Consider the following 21,274-nt stretch of genomic DNA (forward strand, 5'->3'; position numbering starts at 1 on the left):
ATCGCGTTGTATGCGTGCTATATTAATTTACTGTTACCTTTATATAATCAACTTTTAAATTTTCACTGTATTCATTTCTCTTTTATATTGTTGAAATATCTTGGAATAGACCGAGTTTTTTATATTTTTCTTTCGTATCACTTTCATATCTTTCTGGCATGAATTAATTTAGTATTCACTGTATTCAATTTTCTTGACGTGACTTCAGGAATATGAAAATATATTCCAAGCTTATTCAAGTGCGCTGTCTCTTTCTCATTCTTTTTTTTCTCTCGCTCTTGTCATTTGCGTGGAAGAATTGCGGCTGGATTTGAAAGCCCGTTCTTGACGTAACGCGGTCACGAACCGTGCATTTTCGTGGCTGGAGGTGCGACGTCTGAAGACGCGATCGATAGAGACTACAGTTCTGGCGAAATTTGCTTGCTATTGTTTCCCTATTTCGACGCGTTTTTGTATCACGAACAATTACAATTTCATCATAAGAATGTGATACAATATTTCCTAATTTAATAATTATTATATAAATTTATATATAAAAAAATATCCACACCAATGCTGAATAAAAAAATAATTCTTTATATGTTTTAAAATTCTGAACAAGTCGGTATACCCATAAATTGAATCAAAACTATATGTACATCTACAAAATAGTGCTTTATTTTATAAACATAGCATTGTCAGTAAAATATTTTAGAATTTTTTAATTTTTATCTTTCAAAAATATTCTTAAAGAATTTTTAAAGCTCTGCTATTAGCCTCCTTAAATGGATTTCTTATATTTGTTAGGTTTTTTGATACAATTTATATGAAATCAAATTTTATAAAAAAAGAACAGTATAGTTTATAGATATTTCTTCAATGCGACTGTATATCTAATCAGACTTTAATCAAGCCGAACTGACGACTTGGCAGTCCACCAGCCCGATTGATTGATTTCCACCTTCATTTCCGCCGACGTTGTTCAGCGACATTTGCACGTGCCAAATCGCTGTTTCGCACCTCGAAACGCTCACGAAATCTATGTATCTTTATTGTATTTGGCCGCGCGATTGCGTAAAACGGCGAAGTGTCGTCCTTGGGGCCTCGTTAACTTCTCCACTCGTCGTTCCGCAACTTTTGTGCCGCAATTTGTCGTGAAAATTGCAGCAGTCCGGAATCGCAATAGTAATTTCGTGTCATGCTCGTTTCTCGCGCTCTTATCTGCCGACGAACATCGTCGGTAAAATGTCAAGGATCGCGTGCGCACGGCGGACTCGTCGGAACGATGTTTCCGTAACAAAACGCACTCGAACGCTAATGGACGCAGAGAGAATTATGGCGCTGATACACAATACACATTACGCTCTTCCCTCGGTCACTATGGCTTGACATTGGGCCTTGACACGCTGCTGCGCTTCCATGAATGTTATCGACTTATCGCGAGTCCTTCGACGCGCCCGTGAAACGTCACTTGCGTCCTTATCGCATGTTCGTCGCGCGTGCTCGTAATAGATCGACGAGTTCCTGAATCCTTGCTTCTCTGTTTCTACGCTCGAACGACAATTATTTTAAGCAATTGCAGAGCTTGAATATTTCAAGAAAGACTCTTGACAATTTAAACCTTGAAATCGTTAACATAATTTTATTCCTCGAACGATTTCAAATAGACTTTCTTTTATAAGAAAATTATAATTGATTTCCGCATTAAAATATTCAAATGTTTGTTGTATTAAATATTTTCAATATTTTAAACACAACTAATTTTCTTTAATTACAAAGTTTCAAAGTTTAGCAAAGGTTTATTTTTAAATATAAAATTATTTTCAGCTGTAAATCCCGCTAATTTCTCTCCATCTTAAAACGCGATCATGTGCGATACATGTCCTGGCCATTTAAGTGCTTCTTTTTTGCGAAGCAAAAAAAACGGATCGGAAAAGCGCGGCGTTCCAAGTTGGAAATCCGCGGGCCGGTTTATCCGCTCCGGCGAGCCGCAGCTCTGCGTTTTGCGTGAGGCACAAGAGACGCTTACGGAGAATGCAAAGTAATACGTGTCAAGTCTAACGAGGCGCGTCGCGGAATGCAGTCCGGAGGCGAAGGAAAATACGCGTGCTATAGCGCGGGAAAAATTAAGGACGTATCAAACGTGAATTAAAAATAAAATTGTATTTTTCAGAACAATATCCACTCAAGATTTATCGATTGGTAAATGTCTCTAATTATTATGAAAAAAAGTAGAATAATCAGGAAAAATTAACATTGACGTATTTGTAGTATTTATATGATATTGATATTGATTTTATAATTACCATTTTTTACAAAAAAAGAAAGATATATTTAATACAATATGGAAATAATATAATTTTGGAAATTATGTGTTTATAAAAAAATACAATTTTATCTTGAAAGTTAAACCAAACACTTTTCATTTCTCTTCTATAATTATATTTTGGAAAACAAATTTATCATAATAATTTGAATTTTATCGGATAAAGTGTTAACATTTCTCGCGTGTTACAATGGGAAAAAGCCGTGATGGTGCGTGTCGCGATATACCGGTGTACTTTCGCGATTTCGTCGTGCGAAAATAGAGACGGAGTCGCAGAAAGGAAAAGATTTTTCTCGTTCCGTACTGTGAATTCAGAATGCGTATCCGCCTTTCTCACGAGACGTGAGAAGATCGATTCGAGCGAGTATAACTGGAACATGCGTAGTTCCTTGTATTATCTCCAATTGGAGCGATCGTTTTATCCGCGCGAGAATACATTACGAATTCGACGTCGCGATGAAGTGTCTTGTAAACCGATTGTCAGCTCAACGAAGCAAGATCAACTCGAACGGAATAAAAGAGGATGGCCTTTATCATCGCCGCAATAGAAAACTTAGCCTCGATCCTAGTATTAGATCCACTTAAAGCGATTAGCACGTTTTTCACGTTCGAAGAAGGCCTGGTGAGCCTCCATGCGACGATCGTGACAATTGTTCGATGACTCAACTCTCTCCCGTTCAAATTTACGTGACTGAGTCATTTATTTTCGTGAGACTTTACTCGATTTGGAATTGAAATCGATTACCTGATCAATATTATTCTGATTTGAGTATGTCTACATTTATCAAATTTACGTCGTATAATAACAAATGTTATATAATATAATATGTTAAAAATGGGAAAAGAATATGGAATAAATATAGAATAAAAGTAGAAATATAAACACTTGTTTCAAAATAATTAAATATGATACATATTATACTATCATTATTTAAAACAGAAATAGAGATATTCATTTAAAATATATTTATAAAAATAAATTCATAAAAAAATATACTTATTATATATTTAATTATACCTATATCATAATTTTAGCGAAAGAAAATTTTAATTAATCATAATTGTATTTGTCGTTGAAAGACGGAAACTGCCGCGCGATCGGATGTACTAAAATATTTGCACGACACGATCGAAGAAACTTCGTTTCGAAGCTGTTGATTCTGTCAGCTGGAATCACTATTATACACACAAACCGATCGTTTATACAAATGTTTGACCGTTGACGGCTCTCGCCGGCATTCCGTGAGACACAATTGCTCATTTGAATGCAACATATGCGGCATACTTTTCTGTTTCAAGTTGCGACCCATCAAAGGAAACAAAACACATTTCAAACACAATAGTTTCCGATAAAGGAATCAATAAAGCCATCCCGTAAAAAAAATAAACTTCGATATATAAATCGATTCGTGATATAATTGACTCGTAAATTAATAATTATATTGACGCAATTAAAGGCGTTAATTGCCTTCTTTTTAAAAAATAATAAACTTTTATTTGAGTTGTTCAAGAAAAATAAAAGATAAATATTATTCATCTATCTCGCGTTTTCTTTGAAAAGAAATTTTTTAAATTTTATTAGCACAAGAATTAATATTAACATTTCTAAAAAAATTAATTAATTTTTTATTATTTCAAGAATCGGAAGATAATGAACTTTTTAAAGCTAATATTTTCGAAATTTAGGATGAAAAGGCATAAAAGTATACAAATTAAACTGCTTGCAAGTAATCCATCATTTGCATCATGCATTTGCGAATGCATCGCGTGTGCATGCAGCGTGATGAAGCTGAAGTTCGCGGTGCGAAATGCGATGTTTTTCGACGCGATCCCAGCCGATTAGCCGCACGTCCGGCTTCATCCGGATTGAACTTTAGCTCTGACACGGTGTCGGCGACTTGACCGACTTGAAACCGCTAACTGTTTCGACGAGTTCGACCTTGACTGCAATGTAATCGCTTCCGTCAGCGTTTCTCGGCGCAAAAAAAACAGTCTGATTATCACGATAGTATCATTCCGTCTCACCGTACGCTTCGCTTAAATCCGACACTCTCTCGATACGATTTTTCACTTTTCACCCTTGCAGATCGTATCTTAAATAAAAAATTGTGCCGCTGCAAACTGTATGTTATTAGATATAAATTGAAAACGTGCGATTATTACTGTATAATTATCACACTTTACTAGTATAACAAATTATCTACAAATAAAAAATTTTATAATACAAAATAAATTCTGCAATGTGCAAATCGGCAAATTAACGTCGTTAAACATGCAAATTGTTGGTCAGATGACTCAAAAAATTATAGGATCAACTTTCTGACATTTTCAAGAGAAAAAAAGATGGCTAGACGAATATGTTTATGCGTGGGACACGCGTGATACTGAGTCACGCCATCTCCCATGAAACGTTGCGACTCTTCAAGGCCTCTCGTTGAAAATCATCACGACGATGATTTCGCGGTACAAGCGGCACAGACTGAAACGGGGTCTACGTGGGTTTCTTATGCAAATTCGCCGCCATTGTACGTCATTGCGTCGGACCGCTGCGACTGGGACTTTGGATTAATCGCGCCCGCGAGATGCAATTATCGCGATGATCGTGTTTCTCATTGTGAACGGACGAAAGTAAAACGTTGAGAAAACTGACTTCTCTTTTACCGAGTTTCTATACTTTCGCTAATCAAGCGAATTTTTTTTCCGTCGTCTCGAATTGAATGGAGCGAGAAATTAAACATTGTAATGCGAGTTTAATAGCGAGTTTAATTGGATGCGCTAATGGCGCTGGTGCAGTCAATCGAATGCCATCGCGCGCGGATTTATTTAATTACATAAACATATGTGTACTTTAATTACAGTCGGTGAAATAAACAATGCGTCCATTTGTAAAACTACGCTGTTTACCAAGCAACTCGTACGCTACGCGTATTTCGCGACATATGCGATGCAATATTTTTAGTATGCATATATGTGTTTGTTTGCAATCAATCAAATTGAATACAAATTAAATGCATTTCAATTTAGACGCTACAAATTCCCTTGTCGATTAAAATCGCGAAAAAGAATCGAGAACGAAATCTGCTAACAACGATTGATTTGATAGCGCGTAGATTGACTACCACTGGATAGAGCACGTGTTCACGGCATTCGTTCTCGTGTGAAAGTGGAGAAAATTCACCTGCCAGCGAGATACACACGGCAGAACGCGGAATCTAAGCGCGTCTTATCTTAAACCGGACGATGATTCTCGCGCCGACATATTTTACATATCTCGTTTATGCTCCAATTATCCTGGCATATATTTCTGAAGATTGTTTTATTACACATTATTTTAGATTTAGCTTTTGTATAAAGAATTGAATTAATAAGATGCGGCATTATCTTTCTTTCTGATTCTTTTGCGTGAGATAATGTCTGGACATTAAATGGTAATTTTCATTAAATCTTAATAATATATCTTTAAATTACTAGCACTCTTTTTATGACAGTTTGAAACAATTTTGACATGTTAATATTCTCTTTTAATAAACCTGAACTTTTTTCAAATTTTATCCAAATACAAATATAATATATTATTTATTAAAATTATTTGCGCCGTTAATTTCTACCGTTAATTTCTGCTAATTTCCAATAAATTATATAATGAATTAATTATTAATGTAACATTTCTTCTTTCTCGCCGTTGTAAACAAAATAAATTAAAACGAATGGTTTGTTTTTCTCTTCTATTTTGAGTATGTGAAACGCGCTAAAGGCGAGTTTCGTGAAATATGTTAATGTTCGTGACACATTCCTGTGTTTAGAATTTCTTTATAACGAGAGAAACGAAAGAATTCTTATTTGAGAAACGCTTTTTGACGGGAAAATAAATAACCCACCGAGGTTGACGAACGTCGTTTCACCGGAGGCGAAATTTTTAACGGAATATTACGAATACTCCTTTCGAATTTGTGTTCACACCGCGAACACACAGCGACGCGAAAGTAAATGACCCCTCATCGACCAGCTGCTCAGTAGTCCGCCGTCTGGCAGAAGGTCAGTTGCTGACTGTAGTCTTACGAGATTAATCCAAGCGACAGTCTAAACATATGCAGAGTAGACAATTTATGTCGGCAAATAATAAAATGATAAAAGAAACAAACTGCAAATCATGTGCAACGGTGCAAAAATATTACGTTAAACGAAATATTGTAAGAATTTGTACGTATACGTAATTAACGATATAAAATCTATTTTCAGTTATAAATGTGAAATAAAAATTATTCAAAAAGGAAAAGAATTTCATCGGAATGTTTTAGTAGCATCATGTTTAAATTAAGATCATCACGTCGTATTGCGAGCGTTGATGTTTGACGTTTCTGATTGTAAAATGTCAGAGCGGCAAGGCAACGGAAATCGGCCAAAAGTCACAACTGAATCCTGTTCTAAACTGAGTTCTGCCTCGAACTGCCACGAGTTTCTCGTGTTCTACGCGTATCGATTTGCTCTTTACGTCCCACGGGCGTTGCAACGAGATAATGATGACGTCGTCGTGACGCAACTGGCGGTGTAACTCCCACGTCACGAGCGCGTCACGCATAGTTACGTCAGATCGTCGGATAACAAATGACACGGGAAACTAACGGCGATCGTTATTGTCGGTTCAAGTTCGGTCTCGCGAGTGTTGTCCGCTGCAAATTTTATGATCATGTCCTCCGAGGGTGTCAGCTTATACGACCGAGATATTTTACAATCGAATGCCGTGCGCAATTTATTTCTTCAAGAGCGAATCCGTGAAAATCGCAATTTCGCCTAGCTTCGTCTAATCTGAATTTGAAATTGAATCCGATGTTTACATCGAATGTGATCCAACATTAGAATCTCTAGTAACAATTAGAATTAAAGTTTTATACATTTTTGCAAAAATATAATTTGGAATCTTACGAAACAAGACTTTATCATAATTATTTTCAAAATAAAATGTCAATTGAACGAAATTATCTAATGACACTACAATCATTATTAAAACAGTTAAAATATTATAATTATTAATTCTCTAAATTAATTGCCACGACAGTCGAATTTTCTTTGTTTTTCCCGTAGCTTTTATTCAAAGCTGCTGGTACAGACGCATCTGACAACCCCTATAGTATAATTTCACAGTGGCTGTCTGAGGGTTGTACTGCCACCCTTGCGATATTGGTTTTTCTTCTCGAGAAACGATGGTACATATGGGGAAGATTTGATGAGTCAGACCGTTGTTTGACGGGGATGTAAGAGCTCTCTCGCATGGAGAAACGCAACCCTTGTTCTTAACAATCGATAGTGCGATAACATCAGATTTCAATGAGGATTGAAAAGAAGAAAATCACTCGCGGTGATTAAATTTGATATAAAACTTTACAATAGACAAAATTAAAAAAGGATTATTTAGTAAGTAATTTTCAAAGCAAAATCGCGCAATAAGCAAAATTTCAAATTATTAAATATAATCGGTAACAATCGTTAATTAAAAAATTTCAAGAAATAAAAAAGAAGCGCGAAGGAGATAAAATTGCCTCACAACGGTGCAATATTAATATAAAGAATATTCGTTAATAATTTTGACATCAATTGCGGTTTATATAATCGATATCAAGCAGAGGCAAATTAAATTTGCGCGATCATGCGGATGAAGCCGCGATACGCGATTACGCGTAATCTTCCAAGAACCTCCGTGTTTTTAGTATTGTGTGTAGAAAGCGTGGAAGCTAAGACAAGCATCGCCGAAGGCCCGTAGACAGTCACGCATGTCTGCGTTTGTCATGTGCCACACATCCTGCTATCTTAAGTGAACAGAACCTTAATGTCTACATTTTACATCCTTTATCCACACAATATCCTTCGAAGAATCACTGACTGCCAACGATACGAGTTATTTTGTACAGAGCAATTAATTAAATATCTGTTAAGTAAATTGGATAACAAAATAATTGTAATTATAGAACTTAAAAAAATATTACGGCAGAATCTATATAGAAACTTCAAGACTTAATATAAAAAAGTGGGCGTGCAGAAGTCATAAAATTACTTTTATATTCGAAACGCGTCAAGGATAATAGTACCATTAAATAACTTCAACCCGCGGCTGAAATAGATTTTCATTTTGCAATAAATGAATTTCAAAATTAATGGGTGAAATCAGACTCGCTTGAATTTTCGGAGCAGCTTTGCTCCAAAATCGTTTTTCCTAAACGTGCCTTCGGAAAGACGTCTCTTTCCTCGGTGCCCGGTATTTATACGTTCCTGACCATGGTTGCGACCATTGCACAGTGGCATGGTCAGTGTGCATTCATGGCTGCACCATTCGGCCGGCGTCGCGCGGCTGCAACGCGACGGCGTCAGTCGGCGTCGAGACGGCGAACAGCGTGGTCGCACCACCGTCTGGTCTCTCGCTTCAAACCGGTCGCGCGCGCGGTTTGTACACGCTTCATAAACACGAACGATTTCGTCAGGTGATACACGCGGGCAAACAGGCGCGCACACCTGGCGCGGACTTGATCTCCGCAGGTAATAAAATTCGGAGCAGCTGTGCCCGCTCGATTCGCTCGCGAGAGTCACTTCGTCCGTTGTTGACGATCAAGAGAATAAAGGTGATTAAGAGACGCTGAGATCATCGGGTGTGTTCGTAATTGAAAACCGAAGGATATTATTTGTCATTCAAGGATGACGAGAAGTGATTTGCGCTGGAGAAATTTGGCAGGAATCGCTCGATTAGTGTGTTAATCAGTGTATATCGACTCCTAAGTGCTATCTAATAATTTGGCGATCGATAATTTTACCTACCAAGTTTCTTAAAAACCTACCAGGTTTCTTAAAAATGTCTGCTGACAGAATTAGTTGTTTTTCACGTGACATAATTAATTATTAAAATAAAGATCACTTAAAGTTACGATAAATTTTAGTAATAAATAAATATCTTTCTTTATTAGTTTCTCGGTTGCTTTAAAATATATGTATATTTCGCATTCGCTGAAGCATGCGTTTCGCTCGTGTTTGTAATTGATCCACCGGTATAATGATTCATAAAATTCAGGGAAGCAAGAAAAATTCATAATTTCGCTTTATTTCTTTGTAAAGATACGCAACTGGTTTCTTTAGAATCGGGGATTATTCTATTCTTCGTGGAGCGATCGATACTCCACTTTACATTAATTATCAGTGAGACATTGTTGTCGGCGTTTACTTTTCATATCGCGTAGTACTACACTTTCACGAAGTAAAATCTTCATTCAAGACTTTGAAAGTAATTTCATCGCTCTCTGAGATCTCTTGTGAATGACGAAAAGATATGTGCATTAAAAAAATATAATAATCATACAGAATTTATCTCAGTGAAATTAATAAGAAATGATGATAATAAACGTCAAAATTATTGAAGATTTCATTTAAAGACTATAATCGGCGAAAATAAAAATTTCAATTTTTCTGAATAATATTTTTGCACTACGTAAGAATTAAAAAAAGATATCACTTATCTTGCATAATACAAATTATCAATAAAATATTTAAACTAAAACTTTTAATGGTACTATTATCCTTGACGCGTTTTGAATATAAAAATAATTTTATGACTTCTGCACGCCCACTTTTTTATATTAAGTCTTGAAGTTTCTATATGCCGTAATATTTTTTTAAGTTTTATAAATTTTTATATTTTAATTTTAATAGTTAAGTTTATTTTTGGGAAATTAATACTGTGCTTGAATACATGGTTTTACGACCAGTGTAATTATTCGTATATATCATTTCCGCTGTTGATTTCACTGCTGCTTTGATATCGCGGATCTCAGAGTTCTCGCGTTGCAAAACTCAATAGCTACATTTGATTTTGATTTTAAAGGTCGGTTTATATATATATATATTTCAAATGTTTCACTCAAAATATTTTCACGATTTCCTATTTCAAAATCGATAAGATCAGTGAATAATATCGAGGTGGAAAATCACCGAAGAGGAATGTTTCTGCTCGGCTAACATTAGGCTTGCTTGCAAAAACACCTTGAAAGACTCTAAGCAGTTATTGTTGAATCGTGCGAACACACGCGTAAACACACGCTCACAGACGTACTTGCGAGCGTGCCGGGCGTACCGACGTAATGAGTGACTAACCGACTAACCTATTAGTTGGGCATTCGGTTTTCCACAATCTGCTGACACATGCTTATTCCCTAGTGCTAACTGAATCCATCGCCAATTAACATTACCATCTGAAAAACAAAAAAAATATAGAAATTCAGTATAACTTCCAAGTAAACAAACCACTTCCATATTTAAATTGAGTAAGTTGCAATAATAATTATTAAAATTAATATTGGTGGGTAAAAATATTTCTTGCAAAACTGTTAGATAACATTTAAAGTTTAAAAAACATGAGGATTTATATTAACGTAGCAAAGAAAAGAGAATATGAATTCAATTTATTACAATATATTAATTCCAATGCTTTTATCGGCAAAAATATCGTAATCACAGGAGAGAATATTTATTAATGAAACTCGTGAAATATTCTCATAGTTTAGTCACCAGAAATCGATAGGTCATAATCGAAGGGTAATTTGCGGTCTGTGCACTTTGGACGAACAAAGGGACGACAGAGCGATTATCGATGGCAAAATTTAGGATCGTATGCGGGAACGGCAATTAGGTCGCTTCCCATCGTGGATGAAGGGCTTTAGATCGACGCTATTAAAGTTACTAAATGACACGAGAGAGAGAGATGAGAGGTGCTTAACTTGGGTTAAGCACTTCCTGCCGCGGCGGAACGAGCCGCTCGCCTCCCTTTATGGACAATACCTGCGTTGCATAATGTATTCCGCGTTACATGTGCTCTCTCTTCGCCGAGAGAGTCCAGATATCATTATGCGAGCATGTGTCACCGCGAGATCTGTCGTTATCGCGACTAAAACGCTTGACAGACAATATCCTTTGTGTCGCAAAAAGTTCATGCAAGTTGAATCATAAGAATCGTGATCTAATTTCTTATTCTTGAAGTCTCTTCGTGAAATCACGATAAAGGAATGTTGCATTAAATTAATATCATTGTCAAGAAAAGTTGCATAAATTGTAATTCACTTTTGCATAGATAATATAAATATTCAGATTCTCTAAATCCAGATTTTACGAATAAACGTTAATAAAATTTAAAATAGTTGGTACGGTGGTTGGTCTTAATTTAGATATAAATGGAAAATATAAATTGGAAGTTAGAAACACAAATAAACACATCAGAATAAAATAAAATAAAAGTAGTGTTCAATTTAGAGATGAATAGACATAGAAATGAAAGTTTGATAAAATCGGCATGATTGAAAAAAAATGTCACGGCTGTTTTTCAGTGAAAAATAATTTTAAAAAAATAGTATGATGATTATTTTAATTCAGGAGTTAAATTTGACAAAATTAAGAGAATTCTCGCTTGTACGCGTTTCATATGTCTGTCTTTAGGAAAGATTAAGGTTGTGACACACGCCTCTGTTAACCTCTCGTGTCATGTCGTGACGCGGCGACGGGGCGTTCGTTTTATCGTTCTATCGTCGGAAAATGAGGCGTCGACGGGCCGTCGACACTTTTATCATTTCTGTGTGTATATTTGCCTTAATCGTATTGCGCCAGGCGCTCGTAGGGCCATCCGTCGCGCTGTGACGTGTGTTCCGTTCGCCAGCCGACGAAATCCAATCGCAAACGATAATCGAATTTCAACAATTGGGTTCCGCCACGTGAAAGAGGAGTCCAATCAGCCCCGCGAGTTTTTTTTCATTCTCTTTATCTTTGACAAACACTGACGCCTATCTTGTTTGCATAGCAATGTAAAAAGAAACAACTTTTTTAAACAAGAATCTTTTTTAATTTTAAATTGATAAGAATATTGCGAGAATATCTTGATCGATCGGAAAATATCTTGGAGATAATTCGTTTAGAAAATAAAAAATGTTTCCAGAGTACTATGGAATTTTTTTCCGAGTGCAAAAATATACTGCTGATATTTTAAGATATACAGACACATTATTCTAAAAATAGTCTGATGTTGGTATATTTCTGAAATGATTGCATGCGTTCTTTATTGCATAATAATGTACGTTCTTTGAAGCTGATCTACTTTAAACAATGCTTTTTTGAGAAGAAAAATAATTTCTTTTATGTTAGTTTGGATTTCGCATTTTTGTGCTGAAATATCGAACTGAGAAATATCACACCGAGACCTGCCTCAAAGATAGCCTGTGATCATATTTCTAAAATGACTATATATATTCTTGCATAATATAACGCACATTCTTGTGGATAGTACGATTATTTTAAAAATACTCTGACACACAATATTCTCCGCAAGAATATTTTCTTTTCCGTTTGATTATATACTAGTTTTCTGTCTTTGATTTAGGATAATATAATCCATTAATCTTCCGCGAAAAACATCGTTCTTTCACGGTCGCGCAATAGTCAATTCGCGGAACGAAGATTATCGCCTATTAGTGGAACGAAACGCGACGGCGACGTAACAAATTGACAATTGAGAAGACATATGCGTCACATTTTCACATGGACCTTGTCCATGTGAGATCCCAAATACATTTAACCCGTTGATACGCCGAGATCAAATCTGCCAAAGCGGCAGTTTCCATTTAACGACAGAAACGATTAAATTAATAAACAGCTAAGTCATTGTTGCATTTAATTGCAAGCTTATAATTCAAGCAACTATTTTCTAATCAAAATTATAATATACGTTAAAATCACATTATTCTCTCTATATTAATTCGAACGCTAATTATTAATTGCTATTCGCAGAGTGCTTTAACATTAAAAGATCAAGCGTAACCGCTGTACGTTTCGTCCTTTGTTTCGATGAAATATCGTTTGGCCTTTAGCTTCCGGCAGTGTTTACGCGTTGCCCTTTAACTTCGAAAAGGGAAAGGAACGACGAAAAATCGAGGGTGGCATTCTCGAAATACATGGGCTCTCTCTCGTGCGATGAGGTTACCATCGATACGCGTGCACCGGAAGCGTAAACACGCATGTCACCTCTGCCCTTTCAGATCTAATTAATTGCTCCGAGCTATCGAAGCATAGCGGACGGAGGCGTCTCTCTTTCATTAGCGCGTCCCGATATAAAGCGTGCTGTGTTTGTAGGTTTGTTTGTTTCCTTTGCGTCACCGTAAGTCAGGTGCAAGGATGATTAATCCTCGATAAGCATAAGTGTATTACTTTCGACTCTCATGGCCGCAAGTGTTGCATTATGGATGATTGAATTAATGAGTTATTTTTAAATGAAAAACGATTAAATGGCTCTAAATCAATTTATCATTCGAAATAATTATGAGATAAAGAAATCGTCAATATTCAGAGATACATCTGCATTCATTTAAACTACTAAATTGAAGAATTAATCAATTATGGAAAAAAACGACTGACAATCGTGCTATTCGCGTCAATTGCGTTATATTCAAACTTTAATCATTGTTCAAAAATAACTCTAAATTTCAGGAATTATTCATCTTTTATATATTAAAACTGCGCGAAAAATATTCGTCTCTATTCTCTATAAATCGAACAATGAATAATTCATGCAAAAAATAGAAAAATTAATGACCCGCTAAAATTATTTCACTACTTTCGCTCATGTACTCGCGAAATAAAATGACGAAGTGACTCCGCGAGGCTCCATTCGCAAAGCACATCACTCGTTCTCAACCGACTGTAATCTCAATCTTCAGCTGCAGTTATCGAGCATCGGAGACGCGTCTCGACGCGGTACGATGATACGCTCCTGCTTCTGGAGCGAGCGGTCGCGCGCGAACGTCATCGTCATCGACATCGAGGCGTGGTGACGCGACGTCGGTGGACTCAGTTCGCCGGCGGCGGGCGACACGACAGTTCGCGCCGTGTCGTGGACGCCCCTTGAAAAAGAAAAGAGTACGAAAAGAAGAAGAAAAGAAGAGTTCGAAGAAGTTCCGCGCGAGTTTCGCGAAGGAAGGAGCACCGCGGGAGCGCTGAGGGGACGAAGAGGGTAGACGAAGGGGGCAGGGCGGGCAAAGGGCGCGTGGATGCTGTGGCCGGTGTTGGGGGGGGATGACGGGCTGAGCCCCACAGCGTCGCCCGCGCCGGCGGCGGCAGCCGGTGCCAAGGGGGTGAACAAACTGACCCCCTTGCTGCTCTGCGCCCCCTGCAAGCCGAGCAACCACCGGAAGAGCCAGAGCTCCACCCAGTGGTACGTGCAACAGGTAAAGAGACAACCCTGGATGACAAATGATGAACATCGTAATGTTTCGGCCTGTGTTTTGTTGCCTGCTTCATATTTTTCGTTGACCAAGTCGCGTGCTCCGTCACGCGCCACGTGAAAGAGAGAAAAAGATGGCGATCCCGTTCGTAAACTCGAGATTACGAGACGATAACATATCGACTGCACGATAAGATCGGCTCGCTCGTGTCGGAGACGTGATTTTCTCTCAAATTTGTCGCTCAGCTGATTTACAAGCGCTTTTGTCATTGACAAGTGTGCTCGATGTAATCGTTTCATGTTTCATTTCGCGCAGGGTGTATCTTAATGTTCTTGATAATACGCGTTTGGATGTCTGAGTTAAGTGGACTTGATTATGAAATTCTTTTGCGTAAAAATAAAGTTTCTAATGTAATATTGGTGTGTTATACGTTAGTCAAATTTTTTTATATTATTATTAACAATATACATTTACTCATCAAAATTTATTTATTGATGACATTTTAATTCTCAATGTTTGGTAAAATTTTGTTCTGAAGATGCGAATCTTAAAAATGGCAATCAAACTTCCACGGAAGAAAAATCCAAAATTTGATAAGAAAATATGATACATCCTGTATATTTGCATGTGATTTGCTAGAATTATCGTTTCTGCGACGCGTGAATATTTAATAGAGCATCGAGATGCACGGAAAGAGCGAGTGTTAATTCTTTTATTGCTTTTATCCTGTTAAGGCTTACTCTTAGTGCATGACAGGCAAGATTGCGCATTTTGTGTGCGATAGATGTCACAATTATCAATCTTCGTAACCGAAACCTTGGCTGTAACGAGCGATCCCCGGATTGAATCGCGTATGCACAAACTCACGCACACACATACGCATACCGCGTCGGTCGGCCGAGCCGTTTAACCGAGTAATCAGGGTCAGAGTGCCATTGGAACTGTATCGTCTTTTGCATAACGTGAAAAAAAAAGCGATCGCCTCACAGCTTAATCAGCAAAAACAATTCGCATTAATCCGTCATGGTCATCATCGCACTTGAGAAATATTTCTTTGAGAAAATAATTAAGATTTCTTTTGTCAATTTTGTTAGAGTTTCGAAATTATAAATTTATACTTGACGTTACTTTTGTTATCGTCTATTGTTATTTAAATAATAGAGTTTAAAAATTTTATTTTAATATTTAAAAAAAGAGTTTATTTCGAATTTTATTGAAAAACGTAGCGCAGCTATTTTTCTATTCATATCGATGGAATAATAATCGAATAAAACATTCTTTGTACACTTTTGACTATCATAATTGTTGGAATTCTCGATAAAGAAATTCGCGGAATCGATGTAACTGCATCTGCATTTCCGCGCTCTGGTTGCGGCGTTCTAGCGCTTTCCGCAGGAACTCGACGGGAAGAATAATAGAGTGTATTTCGGGATACATCGCGCCTGCAGGACCATTGACCTCGGCGGGACATTTTCGAGATTTCGCGACGTTCCGTCTAGCCGCGCCGTTCGTTCTGTTCGCGCGGCGACCGTCTCGACGTTCCAGAAATGGCACTTCGAATGTTACACTGTTTTACCACCAATTTACTTATGGTCGGCGACATCGACGCGATCTCATGAATTTTGCATTTGTTTCCCGACGATCGATCGCCCGGCGTGCGCGATATGCGCCTCTCTCGCCTGTTCGCTCGGCATACATTGCCCAATTTACGGTGATTCGCGCATTAATACGGTACCATGGAAAATTGTAGTTTCCTATCGTTCTCAATTATGTTACACTAAATGATTCCTAAATGATTTATGAACTCAAACATTTGCTTTAGCCGGCTAAGGCATAAAGCTTCTATTTTATACAATAAATTCAATATACACATTTTATTGTGACAGAAAATTGTATTTTTAAAAATGATTGATTTTTATAGAACAAATATGTAGAATATTCCATATTTTGCGACCAATAATAAATATCTACGCGGTCAATAATTTATTCTGAAATTTTTCTTCTATTTTATAAAATTTGTAATTTTTTTATCGCGTTTTTGAATGATTCATCAGTTATTCTGAGAATAAAAATCATGATAAATATTTTTTGAAATATATATTTTAATTAATAGAGTGTTTTGTCAAATTTTCAGATAGATATGCAATTACTTTATTCTTAAAATAAAAGTTACGTCTTTGCAAAGGATGTTATTGAGCAAATATATCACTATCCCGCGGTAGTCTGACGTGATCGTTGAGCAATACTATACGGCTTACGGACCTTATTACCGGAAATCTCCTCAATTACGGCGATTTAACCTCGATCGAGAGATATTCCGCGCGTCGCTTTGTCGTACGGAACGGACGTTTCTCGAGGCTCGTGCTGTTTACAGCGGAACAATGGTGAATCGACACTCGAGGGAAGCTCGTCTCAAGGACGAGCGCAGGTACGAGGACCTCGAGTCACGCTCGGGTTCCCTCCCGCGAGTGTCTAATTGCCCGTTCCGGAGCGTAAGCGGACAGACTTGGGGTCCCATGGCCTCCTCCGGTCTTACTCGTCACTCTGTCATGGGATCGTAATATTTCTCGCTGTTTGAAATTTTAAAGCAAACCCTTGCATTGCAGAAATTTTTAATCTATCTGGATTAATTATCTTAAGCCGGCAATTTCTAAAGAGAGATTTTTGCGTCAAAATGAGTCAAAGATTATACTAATTCGCTTGCGAGAAGTTTTTGTTAATTTAAATCTGTCGGAAATTATTAACGTTGAGTTAAATCGTGAGGAAATAAATTTAAAAATTATAGAAAACAAATTGAATAGAATTGATTCACAAAAGAGAGTTTTATTTTAGTTTCTTGATCCGTCAATGTTTAATTCTAATGATTAGTTTTACTAACTTTGGATAATCATAGGCAAAAAAGATTTCGATTTTAGCTAATAGAAACCAATTATTGTTTCATAAAATTTTATACATTTTGCACTAACTTTATCTTAATATGCATTTTCTAATCCATAATAAATACACAGTTCTCTTCTCTTCTATGAACTAGTTTCTTAAATAATTTACAGAAAGTGTGATTTTTTTCCCGATAAAAAAGCGTGATATCTCTGGTTTCCAGTTCTCTGCCTCTTTTCCGTAAAGCGATTTCTTTTCTCGGACACGAGAAAAGAAAATCGTGAATGTGGCAATGACACGCTTCTCACTTCGTGTTAGGTTCTCTGTACCTGCGGACCGTGTCGTTTCTTCTACGGCTTCGATTGCAATCGTTTGATGCGTCAATTTATGTCCATTCGACATTAAGCTTCTTACACGGTCTTAAGACTCGATTTATTTACAGAATTTCAATGCCAAATAAATAAGCGACGCTTGTATTGCATTCCATGTCGATTTCGTAATCGCGACCACAACAATGTCTCGAACGATGTTTACATTCATTATTAATGTCATCTTAAGCCTAATTAAATTATGTTTTTCACATTTAATTAGATCGCCTAAATCACCCTTCCTAATTAATCAATATGTTAATTTTTTTTAATCAAGTCTTAATTTGATGCAACACCACTCGGGAAAATAATGAACACGAGCGCCATTTTTTCGCGAAGCAACCGGAAGCGCATCGCGATGAACATCGCTAATTACGGTCTCTTTTCGCGATGATAAAACGAAATACCTTTCCCAAAGGCTAACTACCTTTATGCAGCGGGCTTATCACACGCGCGTTATGTCATCGCGTGAGTGAGTCCATCTTTATCAAGTTGGAATTAATTACGTACACCGGCCGGCATCAACTGTCACTGATAAGCGACACGCTTGCGCATATACATTGTATGCACTCATGAATATATATTTATTAAGCACGGACATGACTCAGTTGATTTCATGACTTATTCATCGAAGAGTTAAGGATTAATAAATACAAATTCGGGGATCCTCACTCCACAATTAACGCATTCGACAAATCAATATTGATCGTTGACTCTCGATGTTATCTCCATTTCTCTCATCTCGTCATGATTGTCACATTATTTTTGCATTAATTTTATTTCAATTTTCTTCGAATGGAAAACTGCAAGGTGCTTCGTAAAATGTGCATCAAGTTGCGAAGAACGAAGTAATTGTGTTTCTGATAAAATTTTAATAAGAAATTTAAAAAGAAAAGATATAATATGTCATATTTTCGAAGCTTGATACAAATATTTCAAAACATTACGCAATTTTTGAAATCTTTTGGCAAATGTATATATTTTATTTCAACACAAATAAATATTTTGACAATAAACCATCTTTTTATTATGATACGATTGCAACACGGTAGCAAGTTATCAGAAAAAATATTATTGACATTAAGTGATAAAAAGCATGTTGTTTGGCGAATCAATATTTAGAATAGCGCGCGAAAAAAGGTAGCTTGAAAGGGGATGATTTCACGGTCAACATAAAATCGAGTGTAGCAAAATAATTTCGTAACACGGTGATCAATTTTGATAATTAATAATTAATACAATAAAATAATACTAGTGAATATACCAACGCGATGAGTAATTTCGTGAGAAACTTTCTTCCTTTTCCTGACTAAAGTCACTACTAATTATAACAGTAATTTCATATTATGAGGCGGCCGCAACGATTAATCTCAATTATTCAATTAACAAATAAATTAACTGTATGTCACAGAGAAAATTGTAGATCTCTTTCTAAATTGATGGGTCAATTTGTTACTCTGATCATATTAGTTCGTAACAGAGGTGGTTCGTGCCTCGAGAAATTAGGAGAGTAAATCAACCCCTAGTGTGCGACCTTTCCCTACCGATGCCATTACCGTCAGCAGCATCCATTGGTACATGACTAAGTTTGCCGTTCAATTTTCTACTTTGCAGCCCACGTGGCGTTTATGGGGCGAGGAACGGTTCGAAGGCGTTATATACACGGTGTACCTGAAAAAGGTCCGATATCACCGGCCTACAAGGAGTCTCTCGGCATCGGTGAGCGTTTTCATCCAAATCTTTAACTAAAGATAAAATTTCTCGAATTTCTAATATTTCACGATTTTCAATGCTTGTAGATGGCGCTTTATCAAAATTGTAGATTCTATAATTTTCTAGCAAAATTGTAGAAAATAGCCACATGAATTAATTTTAGTTATTTTAATATCTCGATTATTTAAAAAATTAATAAATATTTGTTTTAAAGTTTTGTATAGATAACTTTCAAGTATTTCCAAAACTTGCTTCATTGTACTGTTCTCCATATTAAACTGTTTATCTCAGACTTATCAAATTAGATAATATTCAATATCTTTTCAATATTTTCAAAGATCTAACTTTTGAACTTTTGACGTATACTAAAAGAAAAATATTTGTATTATTATAATTAATGTTAATTAATTTGAGACCAACAGTTTTTATGTACATATTTTGGCCCTGAAATTAAATTTAATATTAGTAATTGTAAAAAAAATCCCAAGTAACAGTTTTCCTATAAATTCAATCACGTTTTAAAGGATTTTCACTTCAAAAGCACACGTTTTCGCAATTCTGATTACGAAATTCTCAGAAACATTTAATCAAATTTATCGAATATCAATTAATTTACCAGGATTCTGACGACGAGATCTCGCACTTGGAATGGGAAACGGTACGGGTGCGTTTTCTCAAGGCCGGCACGGTGGAGCGCCTGGTCGAGAGTCTGGCGAACGACGATGGCGAGTTGGAGTCTACCTACATAAACGTCTTCCTAGCGACGTACCGTGCGTTCACAACCCCACATGACGTTCTCGAATTGCTGCTCGCCCGCTACGACGCTCTGGACGGGAACGCCGGCTGCGAGCAGCACCGTAAGACGTTGGTCCAGGCGCTGCACGTCTGGCTGGACGCTTATCCGGGTGATTGGAAATCACACCCCAATCACCCGCTCCTCAGCCGACTGCTCGACTTCACGCGTCGACGCCTGCTCGGCTCGGAGCTTGAGCTTAAGGCCAGGCACCGGCTGCATCGGTTCCAACGAGAGGATCAGATAGGTAAATGACATTTCCGGTCGCGCGAGAGTGAGTCACCCATAGCTGACTTCCCGCGTGAACTTTAAATACGAACGGTCGGAGAATCGATAAGGCACGTGGGAAGTTCAAATAAGAGGAACTGCAGAACTTGATAAAAACGGACTCTTGCTCTAAACCTTATCGGTTTCGTTATACTAACGGAAATTGTGCTATAAATGTGTTCTAATATTAACGTATCAAGAAAAAAGGGCTTATCTTCTTATTTTTATACTTTAAAAACACTTATCTATAATAAAGAATTATTCTTTTATTTTTATATGCTCAAGAGATGCTCAACTTTTTATACGATTGTGTTTCTATATCGATCGCACGCGCACAGATTCCTTATCTTTTAAATAAGGTTTTATCTAGAAGCATGCGGATTTCATAATCCTTATCAGACTAATGGGGACTGACACATTTTGTTTACGGCGAATTCATTGAATTGCGATAAGAGACCAAATAAACAACGTGGAGTTTCGCGTTACAAATGCATTGTCGAAGAGAAAGGTTGTATTTTATTATTCGAGCTGTTTAAGACCACACAACCATCGATTATGAAACTTTCTCTTCGGAATTATGTAAAAGATAATATAACAGATGGCGAAATTATAAGCGGATCGCTTTTTATATCCGCCGGATATCCTCGAAATAAGGTGTTATTGTGCCTGTTTTCGATGTATTTCGTGACGATGAATATTAGGAATGCGGGAAAGA

The 21,274-nt window shown here is 36.9% G+C and overlaps 1 protein-coding gene across 3 annotated transcripts in view; it reads left to right on the top strand.

Moving 5' to 3' along the window:
- Positions 1 to 21,274, top strand: part of Rgl (Ral guanine nucleotide dissociation stimulator-like) — a 30,562-nt gene that overhangs the window by 2,132 nt on the left and 7,156 nt on the right. Inside the window, exons 1-4 of one of the 3 annotated variants that reach the window (XM_012374988.2) lie at positions 8,621 to 8,833; positions 14,038 to 14,544; positions 19,401 to 19,505; positions 20,119 to 20,539. In XM_012374988.2, the coding sequence (XP_012230411.1) occupies positions 14,368 to 14,544; positions 19,401 to 19,505; positions 20,119 to 20,539 (703 nt within the window). In that variant the 5' untranslated portion in view covers positions 8,621 to 8,833; positions 14,038 to 14,367. Of the gene's footprint in view, positions 1 to 8,620; positions 8,834 to 14,037; positions 14,545 to 19,400; positions 19,506 to 20,118; positions 20,540 to 21,274 lie in introns of those variants that run through there. The other 2 variants (XM_012374987.2, XM_012374991.2) reach the window with 2 other exon arrangements.

Source organism: Linepithema humile, chromosome 8 (assembly GCF_040581485.1).
Source record: "Linepithema humile isolate Giens D197 chromosome 8, Lhum_UNIL_v1.0, whole genome shotgun sequence".
Classification (NCBI taxonomy): domain Eukaryota; kingdom Metazoa; phylum Arthropoda; class Insecta; order Hymenoptera; family Formicidae; genus Linepithema; species Linepithema humile.